The 23,955-nt window shown below is 42.8% G+C and overlaps 1 protein-coding gene across 1 annotated transcript in view; it reads right to left on the bottom strand.

The window, feature by feature from the left end:
* zfpm2a (zinc finger protein, FOG family member 2a) overlaps positions 1 to 23,955 on the bottom strand; it is a 114,327-nt gene that overhangs the window by 19,210 nt on the left and 71,162 nt on the right. The window contains exon 5 of the mRNA XM_061081875.1: positions 23,559 to 23,670. Coding sequence (XP_060937858.1) covers positions 23,559 to 23,670 — 112 coding nt within the window. The remainder of the gene's footprint in view (positions 1 to 23,558; positions 23,671 to 23,955) is intronic.

The raw sequence follows: 23,955 nt of genomic DNA, 5'->3' as shown, positions 1-23,955 counted from the left end.
CGCTATCAGTTTTTCCCCCTGTAAGAGCAATCAGTGTGCGTTCTGCTTTTGACCTCAGCAGCGCACAAAAATATATAAATAAATAAATAAAACAATGTGCCTCATTAAATGAGGCATCACACTGGGTTTCTCAACTTATTGTCTCTCCCACCTTATCCAGTGCTTCATCTTAAAACTTGGAATAAATTAGAACGATAACGATCGTGCGTGTGCTATTAGTCACAAATGAAGTGGTTAACTCAAAAAGAGGGGGAAGATAAGGCTGAGATCTGATGCCGATTCATAAAAGGGAAAGCAGATTGTTGTAAAATGGCAGATAGACCGTGCAAATTGGGTGTCGACATCACGGGGCAATGTTATTATCAAATTGGCTTGCGCTTTATTCCCGCCCATCCTGATCACAACCCCGGGAGGAATGGCAGAGAAAGGACACGATTGTGTGGCACTCACTGACAAGTACTTCAAATTACACAGGAGGCTCTGACACTGCGTTTACCTCTAAGATGTATTTGCTTTTAATTCATACATTCGATTGTGACATTTTAAACAATTATTCTATTGAGACTAAAGGAATTATGGGCCAAATGGCAGTCCTGACTAAATAGAAAATGGGAGGGGATGGGGCCTAGATAAGAGAATACAGTGTTTGTCCAAGTTAAATCTGCTGCTACTGTTGGCTAAGGAATGTCTTTTGTTCTCAGGTAAAGCTTGGTCTCTATCTAATATTTAGTCATGGCCTTACGGCTTAATACTGCTAATATTTGGGATATGATTTGTACAAAAAGAGATTTTCAGAGAAGAATCTTTTAGCTTAACTTGGAAAGGAGAATGAGGCCAACAGCCCAATGCAGTGCAGAGGACAATTATCATCTAAAAAAGCAAAGCAAGTGACACATCACAGGCCGAGGTAGTATCACTTCTTTCTGAAGAAGACAAACTGGTAGATTGAAGGTCTCTTGAATCCGGGCTGTCGCTGGGGGTAGGGGAGCTCTTGTAATTTGCAGAACTGAATCCATGGAGCGGGCATAAGGGAATAAGTTGGAAAGGGAAGAAGACAGAGAACAAACCTGGCAGGCACGTTGAGGCCATGCCAGTCCTGCCTGCGCCACGCGGTGTGGCAGGGGGGCAGTGCCAGGAAATGTGGCAAGAGGAGGAAAGATCAAACAACAAGGGCTGCAGATCTCCACCAATCTGCTCTGTATTAATGTCAGAGCCAAGGAGCAGCTGAACCAGACGTGATCCACAATGTGTGACAGCGATGCATGTGTGTGTGTGTCTATATGACCATTCAAACTGGACCAAATTCATAATGGCCTGGTGGTGTGAGAGACAACTCAAATCTGTCAAACAGTGGGAAACACTTTTCCAACTTGACTTCAGAAACTTGCGACGTGAGACTTTAGCTTTACTGTGACACTTTTAAAGTAAACGGCATCCAAGGCGTCGCTCTGAGATATTTTGCGTGTGTCTCCGGATGTCAGACACACAGTAGCCCATGATGGAGTGGTGGGAACCTGGTTCCTGTATCGACACGCCTCTCAGCTCCAGTGGGCTGCACACCCAGGCCTGCATCCTGCTCCAAAAACTTGTTCTGTATAGCTGCAATAAAGCAAGCAGACGGCAAATGAGCTCCACGCTGCCATCGCTCCCTCCCGGACAGATGGCAAAATTAGACAATATGCTTTCCAAAATTACACTGAAATCACATGGCTGGGTGTCTGTCTGCCTGCCTGCCTGTCTGTCCATACTCCCGCCTGCCTGTCCTGCGTGGTGTTCTAGCCATCTTTGCCGGTTGTGGTGCCTGGGCAGGGTGCAGCGCTGCGTTGTTTGGGATGATGAGGACGACAGAGCCAGCCTCGTTGCTGTTGATTGATATCGGCACGCTGCGATGGGATGTAGGGCCAGCAGGAACATCAGTGGATGTGGGGATGAGAATGGGGGTGTTGGTGGTGGTAGGGGGGGGAGTAGTAGCCTCTATGACAAAGCATGATGAACAGCCTGCTATTTGGAGTGCATCTGCGGGACCCAGTTTGTAGCGCTGGGTCCTTGGAGAGATGTAGGAGGAGAGCAAATGTTTGAGGAGCAGGACTCTGCAACTGCTCAATCTCCCAGAGCTCCATGTTGGGAGCGACACAGAGCGTCTAATATGACAATAATGACAATATTAGCCTCTATCCCTCCCTGCCTTTTTGAATAGAATCTTTAACTGGGGACTGATAATGGTATCTTCAACTGATAGCGGAGTCTCTGCTGCGAACTGGGAAGGGTCTGCTGTTTTCACAGAATCTCTGTTGAAAATCTTGTCTGGGGGAAATTACGTTATTCCTCTGCTGTACGCAGCGCGAGATAGAATTGCAGAAGTTGGCAGCTTGACTATCTTGACATGTAAATAATTCAGAAGAGTGGGCTTCCTCCTGTCCTCAAAAACTCCATATAAAAAAAATAAAACCCTTTATCGTTGCTGTATAAACAGATCATTTACAGTATATCCTTGACAACAATGAATCAATCTGACCCAAAAATATGAAATATAATGATTCAAATGAAAATAAATTTGATATAAGCTCAGTTGTGATGACAAAAGTATCGATTTGGAAGGTTTAGAGAATTAAAATCCTCTAATTATCGAAATAAACATAAAAACAGCCATTGTGGATGAAAGCAGAGCTGCAGATGGCAGGACAGTCTGATTCTGGACTGACTCATCAGTATAGTAGCCAGACAAAGTGAGTGAACGTTAGGAAGTTACACAGAGTTGGGACTTTCTGAAGACTAATGGTATATATTCAGTGGAATGATCACAACCACAGACTGCTCATTGCCGGCTTTGATTGGATTCTCGGTCTGTCGCTTGGGAGAAACCTCAGTCCCTTCGGTGACGGCTCTGTCTCCGTCTTTGTGCCCCGTTCAAGCAATTACGCCCAGCTACATGTTTTCATATGGGAGTGGATGAGGAAGGGGGAGGGTGGCGGTGGAGAGGGAGGGGGGTGTCATGTGAAAAAGTCATTTTGGCGCTGCTCTCTTCAGTTCCGGTCATGCTCTATACCGACGCAAATTAAAACCTCCCCCAGTAGCCTATGTAAATATGCTGCCTACTGCGCTGCGCTTTAATGAGCCATGATATGAAAGACACCTAAAACCAATGGAAAATCACCGGCCACTTAAAGTTACGGTGCGTCTGACAGGTGACAGGTAGAGCCGGGTTTCAGACAGGGTGGGGCGGTGGGTGTGGGGCTTCTGATGATGATGGGGGCAGACCAGCACTGGCATTCAGGAATAATCTGGAACTGTGAGCTGCAAGCCAGGGGAGAGCAACCAGCTTTTTAGCCCCAGGCATTTCAAAGAATTCTGGGTGGTGGAGAGGGAGAGGGGGAGCAAGTGGGGATTGTGCGTGTGTGTGAGTGTGTGTTTGTGTGTACCTGGTGTCTGCTCATTTTTAAGGGGGTGGGATGTTGTTCTGTGAAAAGTGAAAGGAGACAGTTACCATGTCTCCCGCCTTGAGACACAGCTCATTGTCACCAACTTAAAAAATGTACATAATTTCCCTCTGCGTGCACGGACGCACAAACACACACACACACACACACACACACACCAACACACACACACCCCTCAATCCTCTAATAACCTGTCTTCTAAAAACCTTACAAGGATTACCTATCTGTAAATCTGTTTTGTATGCAGAATGGGATGGCGGAATGGAAATGAGCAACTGTTCAAGATGGCGCCTATACCTAAAAAGGGAACCACACCTGCACCAACCGATTAATCCGAAACATTCAGAGGAATCTCAAGTCATTTACAATATCACAGAATCCATAATCAAGATTCCCTGCCAGAGACTGGGTCTGCAGGCACAGAGTCAATGCCCAGTTCAATGAGGGCTGATGGGATGTATAATTTCATGACAGATGCACGCATTCACAGGGGAGCGCTGGGTAATTTCAACATTCACAGGCAAAAAAATACAACAACTTACCCCAGAAAAGGAAACGCACACCCAATTATTGACGGGCGAAAGGAGGGTACAGCAAATTAAATATGCAAAATGTTTGTTCACTGATAGCAGAGTATTCATAAAATGCAAATTCATCATTACATACAAATATGTGTGTTGCCCTTAATAGAACATGTCTATGTACTGTGGCTATTTAGGAACACAGCATCCTATGGATATAAGTATGCGTCTCTAATTGGACAAATCCCTGTGTATGCATAACATTAATTAGGACGATCATGTTTATTGTAAAGATTATGGGCTTATTTGTTCTAACAGGTGTCTCACTGTGAAGACACATTAGACACAAACCACTGCAGTCTTGGACTCATCGTGGGATGAGATCAATCCGGTGCGTGGCAACTTCAACGCAATGCATTTCAAATGGAAAATGGGGCAAACACATATGTAGATTTTGTGGATTTAAAAAAAAAAATCTGTGGCTTGGTTTGTTGGATTGAACCGTGCCAAGCCATGCTAAATCCAGTCTTTAAAGCCATGCAGCAAGCTTTTAAGGTAGAAGCCGGCTGATAGGCTGGTGAGATCCATTGTTGTTTGGCAATCTGACAGCCGAACTCGTGAGGAAGCAGGGAAACAGAGGAGGAAGGCAGTGGGGTGCCTTATGAATTTAGACTAAGTTGAGATTCAACATTTTGCCAAAACACACACTTTCCTGTGAACTGTCAATGAATGCAAACCCAACCACCAGTGTCTCTTTATATGCACGCCTGTGGTTTTACATCGCTTTGGCAACACCTGCCAGAAAGGATTCTCTGGGGTGAATGGAAATAACAATGTGCAAAAAATGTTTAATAATAAAATCGGTATATCATTTGTTCATTCATATTCATTCCAAAAGTCATAAACAAAAAAATACATGTTTAAAGCTGCTGTAATTTAGACATTCTTAGTCCCAATGGAACACATGATTCAGTGTAATCTGAGGCGCTCATTGCGATGAGACCCCAGAGAAGATCCATCCCCTTCTGCCCCCCCCCTCAGAGCCATGTAGAGATTTTTAACCTCTTTTACCTCTTTGTTTTGGTTGTGTGGCCCATAGGGTCTGCTCTTGTTACTCTTGTTTCTCCAGTTTCAGAACTGAGCAGAGAACAGTCTTTCACCTCATGGCTGTAGGAACCATGACTTGCTAATCTTGCTTAATGTCTCCTGGATGTGGTAACAGGCAATTAATTGTTTGCTAGCTGGGTAGCCATAACAAGGAATGACTTAAATGTGTACTTTACTGAATCATGCATATGGACATATAATTGGCCCCTTTGTGAAAAACTTGGCCCCTTTATGGCCCTTGATTTTGAAAAATCCCAGATCCACCACTGTACGAATCATTAATATGAGACACTGAAGCCAAAAGTTTATAATAGCTGCGGCTGTATGTGAAGATGCTGAATCTATCTGAGCAGTTTGGGTTTCTCTCCACCACCCTGATTGCAGAAAGGCTTTACAAGGAGCCATCTCTCGCCCCGGCAACTTTGTGTGACCTTGTGTGGCTGAATAAGACTGTAAAATTGATTCAGCTCCTGTAATAAAAGAGCACACACATTATCAGCATTCTAATTATAATTAATACAGGCAGCAGAGGCAGACCCATTATTTACGATGGGGGCCCATGGTAAGCAAACACAATAATAATCTGCTCCATATTTTTATTGATATGTTGATGAATGGCTCTCTTTCACAAAAAACACCAATGGAATGTCTCAGTGGCCGATCATACAAGTGCTGATAATTTCACTGCCAGTTTCCTTCACCCCCATCCGCCTCCCGCCTTGCCTTTTCTTCAGCAGCTCCTCGGTCTATCATTAGCCCTTTGTTTGTATCAACTCAAGTCCCTGACTCCAAACCTCATTACTGAGAGCTGGGTCAGGTGATAGAGTCAACTAACCTCCACAAGGTGAATTAACTGTCAGAAATAAACAGTCCAATGGCAACATCACACAAATTTCCACCTATCCCTTCCGAGAGATACCCAGCACATTGTCCGTGCAGAGGCTGAGGTCTGGAGGGAAGCAGCCAGAGTCTTTTCAATAAGATGTGCAATGTTACATTCTGCTTCTGTAATAGTTTGATCCTAAATTCCGACTGACTGTAAAAGCCAAACCACAGTCAGTTTATGGCTGATTGAAATCGTACAAAGAAATAATCTTACAAATGATCCTTTGGCAAGACCCACTTTCTGTGCGTTGTTGTACTTTCTAAATCCCAAATGAGATTATAAATAATTATATTTATACATTTGATTTAATTGTTTAATTGTTCGTAATCATCTGGTCCTTCCATTGATACAGTAAAAAAAAAGAAGCTTTCATGCAAAGTTAAAATCACCCCTTTTCTCAATGGATGATGTGTACTCATCACCGATATCTGCTGGCAAATAATAACAGAATACTACTATATTAAACAGTATGTGAATATTCTATCCAATGAATATCTGGTTTAAAGACCCCACTGCTTCACAGTCAAAGTGTGTAAAATAAAAGACAGCAACCTTCATATCTAGGTTATCCTTTATAATTAGGTGTCTATGTAGCTTATGCCATTTCCCCTGTTTGATAATTGTCGTCCATCCCTCCTAATTTTGCAGAGTCAGAAAAAAATGCATATTTGTGCCTATCTTCCTTATTAATTCTCCTCACAAATCCTTGATTATTTTCCAATCCTTTTCTCTGATATCTCTGGCTCTGTTTGTCTATTTCACTCACTCCTCCACTGAGCAGTCTGCCTTCCTTCTCAATCGCCTGTTTTGTTTCCCGTTTTAATGAACAGTTGGATTCTTTTATTTCTCTACAAGTGCTGGATTTGCCTTATCACCCCCCGTCCCTTTGAGGGTTGCCAATTGGTTTTATCCATGGATGTATCATTTCTTAGGCTTCCTCTTTTTTTCTCTACAAAGAGAAAGAACCACTCCGTCAACAAGCCTCTCCGGAGCCAGAGATTAAAAACCTCAACATCACCTACCTTCCAGCGCTACTCCCAACTGGTTTGTGTAAAACTCAATTAAACTTGTCCCCACTGAATTTCACATTACAGTACATTAAAAGGAAATTCTTCAAGCGTGATGACAAAGCTCAAACCTAGCTTCAGAGCTGCTATTTAGGAGCTTTCCTAAACGTTGTAGTCTTCAGGGTTTTAGCCTCATGTCGATGCAAAAGGCGTTGAACACAAAGACAAAGAAAAGGTTTTCTTTGACTCTGCGAGGAAAACAAACTTTACGATTTATTTATTTACAGACACGCTGAAAGTCACAGCATCTGCTCGATACTCCGCATACAAATGACAAGGTCTGAGTCTATCAATTAGCTCACAACAAAAGGTAAACCGCAGCCTTTTCATGATTAAAGGTAAATGCTTTCAAAAGTAAGCAGGACATAATGATGGTTGTCAACCGTGTGACATTAGCCGTCTTTGTAAAATACAGATGTTAATCTTTGGGGAGTTTGTAGATTTTTGATCTCAATTTCAGAGCCCCGGTGAGTCGATAACAAATTATTCCACCGCCTTCATACAATCTGTCTGGGTGAAAAGGGAGTGATCAGTCAAGCATAGCACTGAGGCAAAGAAACATTGCAGGTCGATGTGCGTGTTAACTTCATTCACATGTGATAATGTGCTTTCAACTACATGATAGTGAACCTGCGATTCAAGCCGAGGGGGGGGGGGGTCCTTAACATGTCGCCTATTAATAAGAAGCGTCTACTCTTTTGTAGTTTGTGTTTTCCTACTGAGTGGGAGTGAACGAGCACGGACAGAAGATGTGGAGGGTTTTCTACAAAGCAGAACAGGGGGGAGGAAGGGGAGGCTTGGCTTGGCTTCAGCCAGGTCGGCTTTACAAGAAGAGAATCTGGAGATGCACTCCTCTTCCCCTCCCCTTCACTCTCTCTCTTGTTCTTCCCCCTGTGCAGCCATCCCTCTCCACAGCCCAAGAATTTAAGGGCAGCTTTGAACCCTCTCAGTGTTGTTCGACACTGTGCAACGTGCACACACTCGTCTCTGCTGTCAGCCACCCAAAGGTGTTTTCGTGCTGAGATTAGTGGACGAGTTGCAGTCTATTTTTTGGGCCAAACATGCCCATCCTTTGACATGAGGGCGGACTCTGACTCTGACTGGGCTACTGACCAAGATCACTCCCTCTTGTCTCCTTTGCTCCCCTCGTCCTCAATCCTCACATGACATGTGTCAGTGCCACAGATCTGCACTGGAAGATACGAGCAGTTGAAGGTCAGGGTGAATCCCCGAAGCAAATGGGAGAGAGAGAGAAACCTCTCGTACTCTCCCACTGACAGACTATTTAAAAAGTAAATTTTTCTTAAATACTTAGCATATTTCATGGTGCTATAATGTGAGCGCTATAATGTGAAATCTCCTTTAGCCAAAGATGGGTGCTGCAGTAATGCAATGGGTGTCAATTTTCTTGTCCTGAGAAAAAATGAAATTTTTTGTAGGGATTTAAAAATCCATGTAATATTCATATTTTTCTATTTCACAGCACAATAGCGAGAGAGGAACTAAAGTGATTATACATAGCCAGAGTCAAATTCCGGGGCTGTTATCTAAATAGTTTAATAAATCAACAGAGGGAGAGTATAGGGGTGCAAAAAAAATCTGTAACCACGGTGGAGCTGCTTCCGGAGCCAAATATGTTTGATGAGATGAAAAAATGGGATAAGAAATATTTAAACTGAGGATTTAAAACTGAATGTGCATATACACAGATTAATTAGGATGTCTGTGGATCTTGTATTTTCATGTGTCTATTTTTTTGCAGGTCCTGAGCAACAAAACTTCAATTAACTTTTAAGTTTCACCAATGACAAAATATGATTCAGGCCAAATCATCTCTGAGGCCAGGTTAACTCAGACAGGGGAGAAAAGGGGCCACCGTGTAATTATTTGGCACTTACAATATCCTACACTTCAGATTTGTGAGGATGGTGAGCAGAAAATCTGTTTACCATGGAGCCGAGTTCCACACGCTCCTCTGTGCGGATGAAGCCTCTGAATAATTCATAGTGAGAGCCATAGGCATATGCAATGGAAAAGTGTTGGAGACTATCACAGCAAAGATGGCATCCTCCATTATGTGCACTGTGCCCGGTGTGCCCACAAACCTCACATAATGTAATTGGATAAAAGTCAGATGCTGCATATTGAGAAGCTACATAAGGCAGCGACATGCCTCAGACTCTCTGAAATGTGCTAATTGACTCAAAGGCAGCTACAGGAAACAAATTGCATGGCTTATTGTCTTCATATATTTATCTCCAACACCTCATTACTTTTTTTTGCAGTTACAAGAAATAAGAGGAATAAATTTACTTACTACAACTTGTGTTCAGAAAGCATGACCTCGCCCAAATAAAGCAAGGGGGTGGCAAGTCTTAAATTAGAATGTCATTATTCTGATTTAGTCCAGCAAAGTTGTTTTTGTTGTCACTTTACTTCTGTTGACAACATGTCCCATCAGGATGTTACTGACTCAAACAATGTGACATGTGTTTTACATATCAAAACTGTCAGGCCTTTCATTTCACGGCTCTTCATCTCGGCTGACAACATTTTTATTGACAGGTAAAGCCTCGGAGATTAGACACACTGTCTAATTAGTCTCTTCCTCCACTGTGGTATTTACACACCTGAAGCCCCGCGACAGGAAGGTGATCCAGACAAAGACAACTGCCGGTGACAGAAGTATTCAGATCCTGTGCTCAAGTACACGTAGCACTAGTGTAAAACTACTCATTTGCAAATAAAAAATACTGCACTAATGGCATGAAAGTAGAAGTGCTTCAGTATAATCTCAAAGCTAAAATCATACTCGTTGCAGCCTCTTTACCTAAAAAAATGCTTATTTGATGAATTATTTATCAAGACAGTCAGTTAATATTCAATTCTTAGCAATCGTTTAAAAATTAAAAAATGCATCAAAGTTGTTTATATTAAAGTAATTATTTATGTATTTATTATATATTTAAGTAAAATTTTGATTTGTAAAGTACAGGTTGTCAGATAAAAGATGTACAAATGCATTTGTAGTAGAAGTACCACTTGTAAATGTACCTATTGTTACATTCCACCACTGAAGGCAACAAGCTGAAGAGGGGACGATGATGGATGTGGTTGCCGTCTAACAGTAGAAAGCATGAAATATTACCTGCGGCTCTCGACAGAGCAGACCTGCGTGGATGGCGGGAGAGATAGCATCCATCCTTTCAGCATGAAAAACAAACAAACAAACAAAAGCTCCAAGACCCCTGACCCAACGAAAGGAACTACAACTGATAAGTTCCAATTTCCTTCTCCTCTCCCGCTTCTCTCTCTTTTTCTTTGAATAGCATTTCTCTGCCTTTGGCCCCAGTTTCACCTTGCTACGCTGGTGCCCTTCTATTAAAGGTGGTAATGGCTGTCAACTTCCCTCAGGCCTTCTTTTTAATATTTGTCACTCATGAAAGAAAGGGGGGAAGGGTGGTAGGAAGATGATAAATCTTACTTTTGCCAGCTAAGGGCTTCTATCTCCCAAACAGAATAAAATCCAGTCCAAAACACTGCTGTGCGCATTAGGAAGCTGTGGGTTTAAGCCTTGTCCACCATGATCAAACCAGGATTTATGAAGCATCATAACTCCCGACAACATCCAGCGGCTTATTAATTTTATATATTTCTGTCCATTCCCTGATATTCCCAGCCTTGACAGTCACTCAAGATAAGCCAAAAGCGTTCTGACAGGATGGAGTGTGTATATATTTTTCACTGTTCTGCCGCTCCCCTCTAGTTGAATAGGTTTAGCAGAAACCTTGAGACTGCCATGGTGTGATTTGTCTCTGGCTTTTGTCTTCACTCGCAACTTTCCCATTTGTAAGGGCCCTTAAATCAGCCGTGCACTCTGCTGAGCCATGAGAACAGGCCAGTAAGAGACTGGGCGGCAGGAAGAGGAGGAATTTCCTGTGTATTTGTGTGTGTGTGGGGTGTGTACATATGTGTGTGCATGTTATAATGTATGTTTAAGCACAGAGAGACACAGACCGAAGGAGGGAGAGAAGGAGGTGATTGGCTCCATGGAGTATCACACATGTGATTGAATTTTAATCAAAACACTGACTAATCACCATTTACAGGCCATCTATATAAAGGCCTGTTCTCTGATATGACAGGGCAACATGCTGATAGGGTTTAATTTAACTAGAGTCTGGGTCGGAGGCTTGATTTAATGTGGCCCACAGGAAAAGTGAGCAATGTGAGAGAGGGAGCGACAGAGGGAGAGAGAGAGGGAGAGATGGTGGTACTTTATGCAATAATCACATACGTTCACATCAATAAAGCCCTAACCCATTAACAGAAACACTACATGAAAGAGGAGGGGCCCTCTGTGAGCACGGACTGCTCCTCAGCATAACGACAGAACCCGCTTCTCCTCTCCTGGCTGCTGCACTTCTCTGACATGTTACACAGAAGCAGAACAGGGTCCTGACAGGCTGTTTCCAGAGAACTCCCTTAACCTCATGAACCCCTGATTTCCTCTTAATTTCCCACTGAAGTTGTTTTGTTTTGGGGAAGCAACCTGTGAACGGAACGGAAATATCCCATATGCATTTTGTAGAAATATTAAACTAAGCCCGATGGGTTAAAGGATACTTTAATATTTATTCAACAAAACAAAATACTGTAACGCAAAACTGACCATTATTTAGTTTATAATATTTGGTATTTTGAATTTTAAAATAAAGTCCACCATTTCAATTATCCCACATTTCAGCTTAACTTCAATACAACATTAGCAAGAAATGTCATATTTTGAAATTTTGAGGAACTTTTTTGCCCAGAAACCGAGCGATGTGATGTCACCCTTTAGCCATAAAGGTATATTTCTTGAAGTTCAAGATGAGAATGGTGCAAAACAGCAGGTCTATAATACTCTGATTATATTATTATAAAAAAATTCCAATTAAGGGACGCAGTTAATATCATCTATATTTATATCCACCTTTATTGTTTGTCAATGATAGATGTTTATTTTTTTCATGTCCCCATGTCTGTTAAATGTTTTTTTTTATATCAGTGAAATTCACTGATGTCCATGAGTTTTAGAGAAAAAGAGAAGCTAAAAATAATAGCTAAAGATAAATATTATACCAAAAATATTATTTTTGCAGAGATCGCTGATTTCTATGGTTTACATTCCAATACAACATCAGGGTTATCAAGAACCTGCAGCTCAAATAACATCCCAAAATGAAGCTTCTTCATTCTCCCGGTCTTTCTGTCTAACACACACATGCTGCCATGCACATATAGGAGAGGTGCTGCAGACAGTGACTGGGCTGTTGCAGTCAGAACGATGGGCTTCTGAAGATTAGCTGCTACAAATCAAATAGACATTCCATTAATTTCCCATTCATTAATTACTCAACTGTCTGATGTTTCTTTTCACTAAAACAAACCCAACTCTCCTGAAGTCTGCACTGCGTCTCCTGAGGGCCCCAGGCTCAGATACATCCTCTGATTTTATACACTCCACATCTTCTTCCACCTTCACTTCTCTTCCAGCCGCCTGCACTCTGGCTACGGCCACGACAGAGCTACGCTAGCCACAGTGGCTATCACACCCAGCAGTGTCTGACTAAGACCCTGGCATGCACTGGCCGGCTCCAGCCCCAGTGACTGAAGCACGCAGCAGTGAGGAGGCAGGCAGGATGTAATCTCCACGAGCTGTTGATACAGGGAAACACACAGGGTTTGGGTCAAAGGGATTAAAATGGTGGAGGTGCTGGTTGTAAGAAGGAGAGGGGCTGTGAAATAGTGGTGGGAGCAGCGGGCGAGCCACCCCACAACAGAGAGGAGTGGGGAGATTACAGGGAAAATGGCGCAAGGGGGATTCCTGTGGAAGAGGGGAAGACGTGACTCTAAATGGCATTGGAACATAGCATTAGCAGACTCTATTCAACAGTATGCAGGCTTAGTGAGCTCAGGGCATCAGGAGAGGTGGTCATGTTTTCTGGGCTGGTCAGGTGATGCTCGGTTTCCATAGGTGACAGGTGTAAGATGGATGGAGAGGAGGAGGAAGAAGGATGGGATCTGAACAGCTCCACTTGAAGACTTCTGTGCTACACCCTCACCTCTTTCTGACTGTCTCAATATTGTCAATGCCAGAAAGAAAAAAAACAAATCTAATCTTAGACCAATAAGGCCAACTCTGCAGGTTAACATCAAGCTAGGAGGTTTTAACAGAGCCCTTCATGCTTATGCAAACCTCACATGGTTGGGATAGAGTTCCATCAACAAAACATGTCAATCACCTCCCTGTGAAAAAAAGGGGCCCAGATACGAGACTGAAACCTATCTCACACGGACCAAAATACTGTACTCACAGCTTCCATTTCACAGTCTGTGGGAGAGCGGGGTTCAAAAATCTTACATCAAATTTTTTTTTTTCAATCCAGCTATCCAAGGGGCTCAGATTCCAGTTACATTTCACATTGAATAGACTTGTGTTTCCAGCAGTCTAGCCCCTCTTCTAGTATGCTGGCTAGTGGAGCGATGACAGATTGGTTTCCACTCACTGCACGGGGGAGCACAATGGAGTGGCTTTGACAGAGTTAAGAGAAACAGTGCATCAGTGCACCCCCCACCCCACACCCCCCAATCTCTCCTTTTCCTCACACACACACGCACACACACTTCTCTCTTTCTCTCTCTCCTTCTTCCCTGGGGCTTAGAGAATGGATGGCCCTGTCTGACCTGGACGACACTGATGTCTAGTCCTTGACACTACTGTACCTACAGCACGCCTGTCTGCTCGTACACCGCTCTGTTCACTTTCATTCTCTCTCTCTCTCTCTCTCTCTCTCTCTCTCTCTCTCTCTCGCTCTCTCGCTCTCTCTCTCTCTCTTTCTCCCCCTCACACACATGCACACACACACACAATATACACACACACAGGAAGAGGGGCACCCATCTCTGTCACCCAGCGCCGACAGGCAGAGGTCAGCAGAGCTCAAGCACTAAAGCAACCTATGGAGCTCACCAGCAGCCAATATTGCTGTCATGAGGACAGACACAAGGCTTAACAACCTTAACAATGTAAAACTAGTGTCGGGTGGTGGCAAAGTAACATTTACTTTATCACTGCCCTAAAGTATCATTTTTCATTTATCAGTACTTTAGTTCAATAGATTTATTTTCGGGTACTTTCCTCTTTTACTTCACTACATATACCAACAAATATCTGTAGGTTCTACTTCTCTACATTTTTACAATGCATTCAGTGACATGTTCACATTGTTTTTTTTAAACATTTTTAAAAGTAATGTAAAAGTAAAGTAATGAAACATGAGACCCCGCCTCCTGCAGCGGTACCATCTCTGGTGAAGAAGAAACAACCTGAAATGTTGTCCATTGATAATGTGAGGTGACCCGTGCAGGAAGTACTTTGTCCTACATGTAGTGTAATAAAAAGCAATGGTGTTGTATGTTTTCATCACTATTATGCAATAAACATTTTGTCATTTTAGTTGCCTGTGATGGTGGTTGTTGTTTTTTGATGTGAAATTTTCTCTACATCACCTCCATTATCTCAGCTCAGGGTAACTGACAGAACAGATTTAGTACCGCACTCTCTTTTTCTCAAGTTTAAAACCTGTACACTTCACTGCTTAGTACACAATTTGATGTAATGTCACATGAGGCCAAGACACCTCTGCCTTTACTGAATTAATGAAAGTGAAAGCAGAAACACTGTAATAATGATATTGACACAACATTTAACTTGGATCAGTTGTTAGCATCAATGTAAGCGACACATCCTTCATACGTATATACTGTAAACTTAGTGCTTCTTAGTAGAGGTAGAGGAAGAATCAATGTCATGGAATCAATTGCACCCAATCTTCCACATCTGCCAATTCCCTCGCAATTAGTTTTGAACACAAGCTCGTGCTGCGACAGTCTCAATTCAATCATGCTTTTGGCTTCTCTCACATCAGAATCGGTCGTACTGAACCTAACTGGACTGTCATAAAACAACCTTGATTGCAGCTATTCAAGATTATCTCCACATGATTTCAACGCAAGATTATGATACAGGATTATTCAGCTCAGCACACATCACATTTTCAAATTGCTACAACTTCACCTTTTAAGCTCATTGCTGAACCCACCTTGTTCATCCCTGTGTCCTTACCCATGGCATTGGACTTTAAGAGGGGTAGAATGGCTAAGATCCCTTGACCAGATTGCATGATAAAACAACCCACAGATAAGACACTGGTGCTAGAGGTGGATGTTCCTCCTATGCGTTCCAATGAGAATAGAAAAAGTGTGATATCACACTGATACGGCGCTCTAAAGACTATAGGGCTGTGGGTTTTTCTTTCCATCCTGGTGGATGTACAATCAATAAAATGGATTAGCTGCAAACGTATGTATAAAGGTTATCGCCAAGCTCTCCTGCATGAACACAGTGGCGACCCCACAAAACAATTTTCTAATGTGTCGAGCTATTTCTTCAAAGAAAATCTGATTATGTTTTGCCAAACCTAACAATTGATTTGCAGGGGTATACACTATCAAAGGGAAAAATGGACCCTGCATCACCAGACCCTATACGACATGAATTGTTCTACCTCTATTCTCTAAGCTGGTGGTATCATCGTTACAGTGTTGTGTGTTGTCTTTTACAGGTGCATCAGTGTTTTTCTTCTTCTGTCATGTTCTTTTCCCCCCTCTTCTCTGTGAGCTTTTTTTTTTCAGTCAGTATGATCATCTCCTTTCTCCCTCAGTGCATCCCAGTTTCACCTGGACTCACTTTCACTTGTTTAGTTCCACTCTCTGCAGAGTCCTGTGTCAACCCTCAGAGAGACTTTAACCGTGTGGTTTTCCATCACGCTGAGTGACGATCTAAACACCCCTCCACCCCAGTGATTCCTCTATCTCTATCTCTACATCTCTTTTCATTCACTCTCTCCCTCACACACACACACACACACACTGTGCCCCCCCCAAGCCTGATAAAAAGACACCCCCCTTCCAAAAAAATAACTGTGTGCGGATGTGTAGAAAGGCCCCTCTCTCCAGCTCTCAGCTTTTGTCTACGATTACCCCCCCACACACACTCACACACACACACACACAAACCCACGCACGACCTCTTATATCCTCTCCGTCCACACACTCATGCACTCACACACATTTCTTCTCATCCTGCTCCTGAATCTTGTGTGTGCGTGTGTGTGTGTGTGTGTGTGTGTGTATGAGTGTGTGGCGGGGGTGTTGTAGGGGGGTTCGACTCTGACCAATGGCATCCAACAGCAGAGCTTTATCCCGAAGCACACTGACAATGCTTTTCACACCTACTTACCACAGCAGAGATGGGGGCGGTGGGCTGGATCATACCCAGGCCTAAAAGCAGGCTAAGGGTTTTTAGAAGACACACACAGAATGGACTCTTTAATTACTGACTCAAGATCCTGCAGTAGATTAAAAAACCTCGCGGAGGCTTATTTTCATATCCGCAGAATTTTTCAATGAATATAAAAACGGTCATTGATTATGCCGTTAAGGGAGGGAAGCTAAGAAGGGAAATATAAAGTACATATAATCACATTAACTTGCAGTGATTAATGTAATAAAGTGTGATCTTTTTTCCCCATCTGTATTGAACACATTCAATACTGAGGGGACATGCTCCAAATATTAAGAAGCCGCTCCTAAAAATCCACTTAACCGGTTCTGTGTGAAAAGACATCTGAGAGAGCGGTGCAGATAACTCATATAACATGCTTATACAGTGTAGATAGAGCGGGTGCATGTGCATGGATGGAAAAGTGAGAAAAATAATCGGAAATAACGACTCAGATGTGCCTCTGCAGCCTGTGCACGTGCAGCATTTCAAGTCCAAGCAACTGTACGGTCCTCGCCTATCACACACACTTCCAGCTGTCCTGCATGATCAATACCGAAGCATTTCTCATTATTGATTTTACAATTATAGAGAAGTTAAATCTGCAACACGCTCTCACGTAGAATCCTGTGGAGAGGGAGATGGAGAGAAGAAGCTTCCTCTTCACTCGATGTTTTTTTCCCCCCTTTTCTTTTTTTTTTTAAATGTGGTGCTTAAAGCAAGCTCAGTGTAGTCCAGGTACTTCACTCAGATGATTATAATGCCACGAGGGTGCAATACATCACTCTTATTAGCCACACTGGAGCACAATGGTATCATAATTAATGGTCGCAGCAGGATTGAACGCTGCCCTGACATGGAAAAGTGGGCCTACTTAAGCTCTACAAGGCATTTAAATATGCAGAGTGAATGGCACAACCCAAACCCTCCTGCTCTAAGGACAGCCCACGCTCATTAGCCTGACACCCTCCGTGGCATTGATACAAGGACGACGGGCTATACTTTCACACACACAGACACACATGCACATATAACACAAATCACAACCACATACGAAGAACCTGCATCCAGACCACAGCTAAAAGATGTGACATTAAAAGAACGGTCTTGTCCCTCATCAGTGCCCATCACTTCTTTTACATTTTCTCTCTGTATTGTTGTTTTTGTCTCAAGGCTTAGTCTACGCACAATGCAGATGGACATATGTGTGTCAGCAGCCATTATGCGAATTTTCGGTAATGGCGTTTGGTCTGTGTGTGTGTGCGTGTGTGTATGTGTGTGTGTGTGTGTGTGTGTGTGTGTGTGTGTGTGTGTGTGTGTGTGTGTGTGTGTTTGTGTGTGTGTGCTGGCAGTGAATATGGGTGCTGTGGCAGAGTGGGGTATCTGGTGCCTGTGCTATACTGTCTCGCACGGGGAAACTGGCTGTGCGTCGGGGGAACAATGCACATAAAAGGCTGTCGTAGGAAGCGTCTGGAGCTGACGTCTTTTACGTGGCTCTGAATGGAGCAGCGGCAAAGTGTGTGTGTGTGTGCCTGTGTGTGTGTGTGTATGTGTGTGTGTGTGTGTCTGTGTGCATGTAGTTTATATGCTTACAAGTGAGACTGAACGGAAAAAAGAGAAAACACCCCCTTGAATATGTTTGCAGAGAGAAACAGAAGAAAATAATGTGTGTTCCCGACTTAGTCATGTGTGCTGAAATGCGTGCGCTTGCATGTGCATGAATGCCGCCCAAACAAACGCGTGGGATTGTTAAGTCCTCTCAGATCGCCGTATGATTTGGATTTTGCTGTCCTTAACCCACCACACACCCCTCCCCCCTCCCCCTCCTCTCCATAAAGCCAGCTTTACAACTTCTTCTCAATTGCTAATGTGGAAGCTTCAGCTAAAAGACATGCTTCTCACCAGCTGCCAAATGCCTGAACCAGCCTCTCCTCTCCACCCTGACTGTACTGAGTTATCGCGTGGCTCAGTGCAATCAATTATTGTTGCAGTGGAATCATTAATAATTTCCTAATGAAAATGATTCTGTTGATCTCTGTTGTCTTTTAATTAAACATAATTAGTCGGCTGCTCAGAGCTGTGGTGGGGACTCCTTTAGGGTACAATTTTGTTTTAATACACTGATAATGAAATTTTTACATTGTGTCAGTTGTTTAGTTATTATTCAGTCACACTATTTCGCTATGTTCCCAGATAACAGATAATAACCCTCGCACCTCCTATTCGCCGCAGTCAGTTTAAAAAAAGGAGGGTTGAAATGAACAATTACATTTTTGAACTGTAAGAGTCCTCTCCTCTCGTCGGTTCATGCTGCCACTGAGCACTGAAGGAAGCACTACAGTTTTAAGCTTCATTTATGATGAGAAAACAAAACAAAAAACACCCTCATAATGTATCGGTACAGTGAGTCTGTGCAAGTCTGGTTTTATTTTTAAAAAAAAGGTCAAATATATACTACATCTGTCCAGACACTAGTTCATCTTATGCCTCAGAGGTCGACAGCTATGGAGCAATGGAAAGAGAAAATGATGGCAGAAAAAAAGATCTGATTGTGAGGACTTAGAGAATATGAAATAATACAAAGACACAGTGAGTTAGCTAATTCTGCACTGTCTGGGCTTATGTAAAACGGCCTAGTTACATTGGTCAATTTCTCCACTAACAATGGGCTAAGTTGCTCTGGAGACTTATTGGACATGCTGTATCTGAATGTGGTCTGGCCTAAGAGGCTTACAGTTGAAAGTTTAGGTGACCTCTGAATAATGCCACATAATGTGGTCACACTGAGTGTCTATGGTTTCACTGGGTCTTCGATATCAGGTAGTAATGAAGGACGAACAATGGGGCTAATATTGAGAATTAATTGAGTTATATATTTTGCTATAGGTCTAAAAAAATGAATTGAACTAATTTGTTTTGAAACCAAATAATTGCAATGGGTAACATATTCCTGAGAACTGTACTTTATTTTCTTAGCACCAGGTACACCGTTTAACAATGGATTTTTCCACAAAAGGAAAAATAGAGACCAACATCTGCCTTGACTACAATGTACCTAAACAACCCAAGTATTAGTCCTCACCCTCGGGTACACACACAAAGAAACATCTCTGAAATAGGGATCCATCATCGTCATGGTTACAATAATAGAATTAGGTCAAAATGAATGGTGGTGTGTAGCAATGTTGAGGAAAAGATTTGTGTTAAAATAAGTACTTAATTAAGGTTAAGGGACCTTTGTTGACATGGTTACAGTAATGAATGTGGTACGGTTTTGTCTCAAACACACAACAAACTGCAGACTCTTGTGTGAAACTTTTCTGTTTTGTCAAATCCATCCACCCACCATCGTCCTAACACGTCCTTGCCACACTACGTCATCTGACTTCCTCCTTTGCTCCCATCATAATTGCTACAACCGTTAGACGAGACGTAACAATACAACCTAACTCTGGATCGCTATAAGCTGCTGGCACAGGCGACCCATAGGTTGTTTTTTTTACAAGACCACAGTCTCCACTACAACAGTTGCTACAATCCTTCCAATCAGGCAAGTTTTCTGTGTCTGAACTTGGTCTCTGCTGGGAACATATTCAACCAGGAGATGTGATATGAAAGAATCAAAATGGGGCTGAGTTTCTCTCGGTGTTGAATCTCTCCTACTCTCCAGCTGTATTGTTTATCAATCTGTTGTTTATCTGTAGAGAAAATTCTCCACTGGTTTCTGTCTCTCTATGTCCCTGTCTGTCATTCTCTCTCTGCCCCTCTCCCCCCTCGCTCCCCAGCATTACTGTAACATATAATTACTCTGCAGACTTGCTGCCTGTTTCTATAACTTCAGCGCTTCAAAGAAACTGTCGGAGTGTGGAGGAGAGCATTGTGGGAGTTCCAGGTGGATTTCTCGATAATGAGTTAGCGCAGTGGTAGAGTTGAGAGTTTTAGTAATGGCTGGCTGCTAAGACTCTTCCTGGGAGTTTAATGTAAAACAAACAGGGCCATGCTGACAGCCTGGGAAAAACAGATATTGCACATTTCCTGCTTCCACTTCAGGGCTCTCGCTGCCACTCATTTTAAGAAAAGAAATTCAAAGAAGAATTTGTATTCATGAAATGACTCTGAAATGTGAATCATAATTTGAGACATTTAAGTGCCTCGAACATTACTCGTGCTCTTTGACTTCTAATTTTTTTTAACGCTCCTGTCTTTCTGCTCATCGGGATGAAATGATAAAGACAGGAAAATAGAATACAAGTTGTCAGGGAAACATAGTTTTGCTGGCATTATTATTATTAGAATTAAAGGATCCAAACATGAGGCAAAAAAAAGTCTATACTTGACACTACAGTTAGCCTGTCTAGGTGCTGATGTCCAAGGGCACCCCGCGGGGGACCGGACTACACCATCCTGCTGCTTGTTACACATTGCCTCTGCATGTATTATACATAACACACTGCAGGAATACAACTCTCCGGGGAATTATTTTGCTGAATCCTGTCCTCTCTCCCACTGCACACATTTCCCCGACTACCTGAATGACAACTTTCGGGGAGAGAGGATGAGCACTTGTGAAAAATATGAGGCAGAAATCATAGGACATAACGCCCAACAGCTACGGCCACTCAAACCAATCACCAGTCTTTACTTAAAGATACTCCCCCATAGCTTCACACTGGCAAGCATCCAGAGTGAACTGCTACTATCTTTTCAGGCAGCCATAAAGAAAGCCGAGACCACTGAAACGTGAGCCAAAGCATACTCTGCAAGCATACTGTGTATTGAGATATTCACTGTTTTCCATAAGTAACGCATCTCAGGGAGCAATGAAGCAGCCAACAGAGGCGAAACAGTACAGTAGTGAAGATATAAACAATCTGGGCCTCAGCTTTCAAGGTGGGAAGAAAGTTCCCTGTTGGAACGAGAAGCCTTTTCCCCGTTAGTCCACGCTGGTGTCGACACGATAAACACACTCCCAGAGCTGCTTCAGAAACCACAGCGAAAAAAAAACCAAACTCAATATTGAATTTGACAAAGATTTGATATTTTCAGCACGCGGACATTCAATTTCAATGTCACCTCCAGAGGGTGCACACACACACGCAGATTGGAATATTTAACAGAGGGCGATGAAGAAGAATGTGCAGCCTAAATCGAGTTGAGACGCAAGAGTTAAACGGCTGAATGGCATCAAACACTTCGCCACTTTCCGAACTAAGTCCAAGTCCACCTAAAAAAGAGAAAAAACGACGCTAGGAGCAAAATGTGGAACAATTTTGGTTGGAGAGCTGGGAAAAATGGAAACCCAACCAATTTATCCAAAGCTCTGTGGCAAAGTTGCTACAAAGCTGTTTGAGTCAAGTATGGGTTTACACAGCATGAACATTTCTCTACCTCTTGGAGTCATAGTAGTGTTGAGTTTTCAATATTGTGACATTATTAAAATAAATCAATAATTCCCAAACTAAACGTGGTAAAGCTATTATAATAATTAAATGCTGTCTGTCTATTTGATGCTGTTGTTTTCAGCTCAGTGATCATCTCACAGCTACTATGAAGTGACAAGATAATTTACGTCTACTCTAAGATTTAAATTAATTCTTTGTATTCAACGTCCCCCTCTGTTATCATGTTTCATCAGTTGGCAAGTGTGTGCTGCTGCTTGTGGAGGATTTAGAGAAAAGAATTGATGCAGTACAGCACAGAGCAACTCTCACAAGGGAACAGCTAGAGATGTTATTGTGTTTAATTTAATAAGGTCAAAGTAGAAGTGACAAACAAAGCAAATGTCAGTGGTACACAGCTGAGGTGATGCTGCTGCACGTGATGTTATCTCCACACACGCATGAGTGAAATTCTCCAGACGTTAGAAAAAAAAGAGAGAAATCCTGTTATTGCCCTTTTTTTTGTCTCATACAGTCAGTCTCCGAGCAAAAAGATTAGAAGATTTTAAAGAAGTGCATAATCTTCTTTAACAGCTTATCAAAACTTTAATGATTTGGTGATAAAGAGCACAAAGTTAAGTAGCCGGTTAAGAGGATAACTCCCCAGTGCAGTCTAGTGATTAGTAGATGAGAATTGGGAGACCGAAAATCCGGGTTGCAAATCCCACTCCTGCCACTTATACACTTTGAGGGAGAGGAAGCTCCATTTCAGCTTTGGGGGTATTGTCACGGGGTAATCATTTTTGAAAAGTGATAAATGGAGCCCCCTTTCCCTCACTCTTTGGAATCCAAAACACATCTTTATTTACGTATTTATTTTTGCTCTGTCTCCCTGGTTAACACCCGTCAAGACCCAATTATAGGCTGTAGAAGTCTGGTGCTTTCATCAGAAGTGAAGCTATACAGGCTGCAGTGTCAGGGCTGTACACAGTTTAAGCACCCCCCCTCCATTCAACGTGCAACAAAGTGAGCTCTACACATCCATGTTGGGCTGTTTTAATGAGGGTCTCCTCTGGACACAATGCAGCAGATTCAGGAATTTATCGAAATGTCCATGGGTTATTTGTGTTTTTGGTACTTTTAGGGTCAATTCTGAATAAACAACATGGATTCCATGACACATATCCCCCCCTACATATTTACATAAATCCATTTCTAGTGGGGCTTGTATGAATGTCTGATTTATTAAAGATATACAGCTAAAGCTTTGCCGAATTAGTGAGAGAACAAATGAAGCAAAATGGCAAACCCATCTCCACTCGTGCTTTGCCTGCTATCTACTCTGAGATAGGGATTCACTTAATATAAAAGAGGGAAAAAAATGGGGGCATTAATTACCTTGTGAAATCTAAAGACCATTAACTCTGTGTGTCAAGTGATGTTTCTCAGTTCCTAATCAGAGTTATAGCGATATAAATTACTCTTTGGATGAGAGAAACAGATATGGTGTGGGAGCGGTGTGCACGTATGTCTTTTTGTGCGTCCTTGCAGCTGTGCACTCACAATTTTTTTGTGTGTGTTTGTGACTTTGAGAAGCAAGGAGAGCGGGAAAGAGAAGAGAAAAAGTAGGAGAGAAGGAGAGAGGACAGGGAGGAGAGAGAGAGAGAGAGACAGGCGGGAGAGGAGGGGATGGAGAATTGTCAGTGTCTTTGCCGCGGTGCCGTGGTGTGTTGCGCTGCGGAGAGATAACAGGATGCCGGCGCTGCTTGCTTACCTTTGCTGTACACCACACAGTTGTTTTTGTTGTCTTCCGCTCCCTGCCAAGTCACATCCAGCAGCCACCTGGGGCCGGCGCTCAGCACCACCGGGACCGTGCTCTTCGTCTTCTGGACAGGAACAGATAACAAATACTAATCATTTGCTTATTTTGCTGATTAAAGAAACATTAATAACCACTGAGCTGTGCTCCACAGCTGCTCTGAATGGCCATAAACAGACAATTTCACAAACTATGAAGCACGTAACTTAAGTCCACCCGATCCCCCTTTTTTGCATTGCTGAGAAGATTTGGGGCAGGTTGTGTGCGTGTGTGTGTGTGTGTTTGTGTGTGTGTGTGTGTGTGTGTGTGTGTGTGTTCTGCAGCCGTAGTTGGAGTGGTGACAAATCGGTGC

The sequence above is a fragment of the Limanda limanda genome, chromosome 11 (assembly GCF_963576545.1).
Source record: "Limanda limanda chromosome 11, fLimLim1.1, whole genome shotgun sequence".
NCBI classification, from domain to species: Eukaryota; Metazoa; Chordata; class Actinopteri; order Pleuronectiformes; family Pleuronectidae; genus Limanda; species Limanda limanda.
This window is presented reverse-complemented; position numbering and strand designations above follow the sequence as displayed.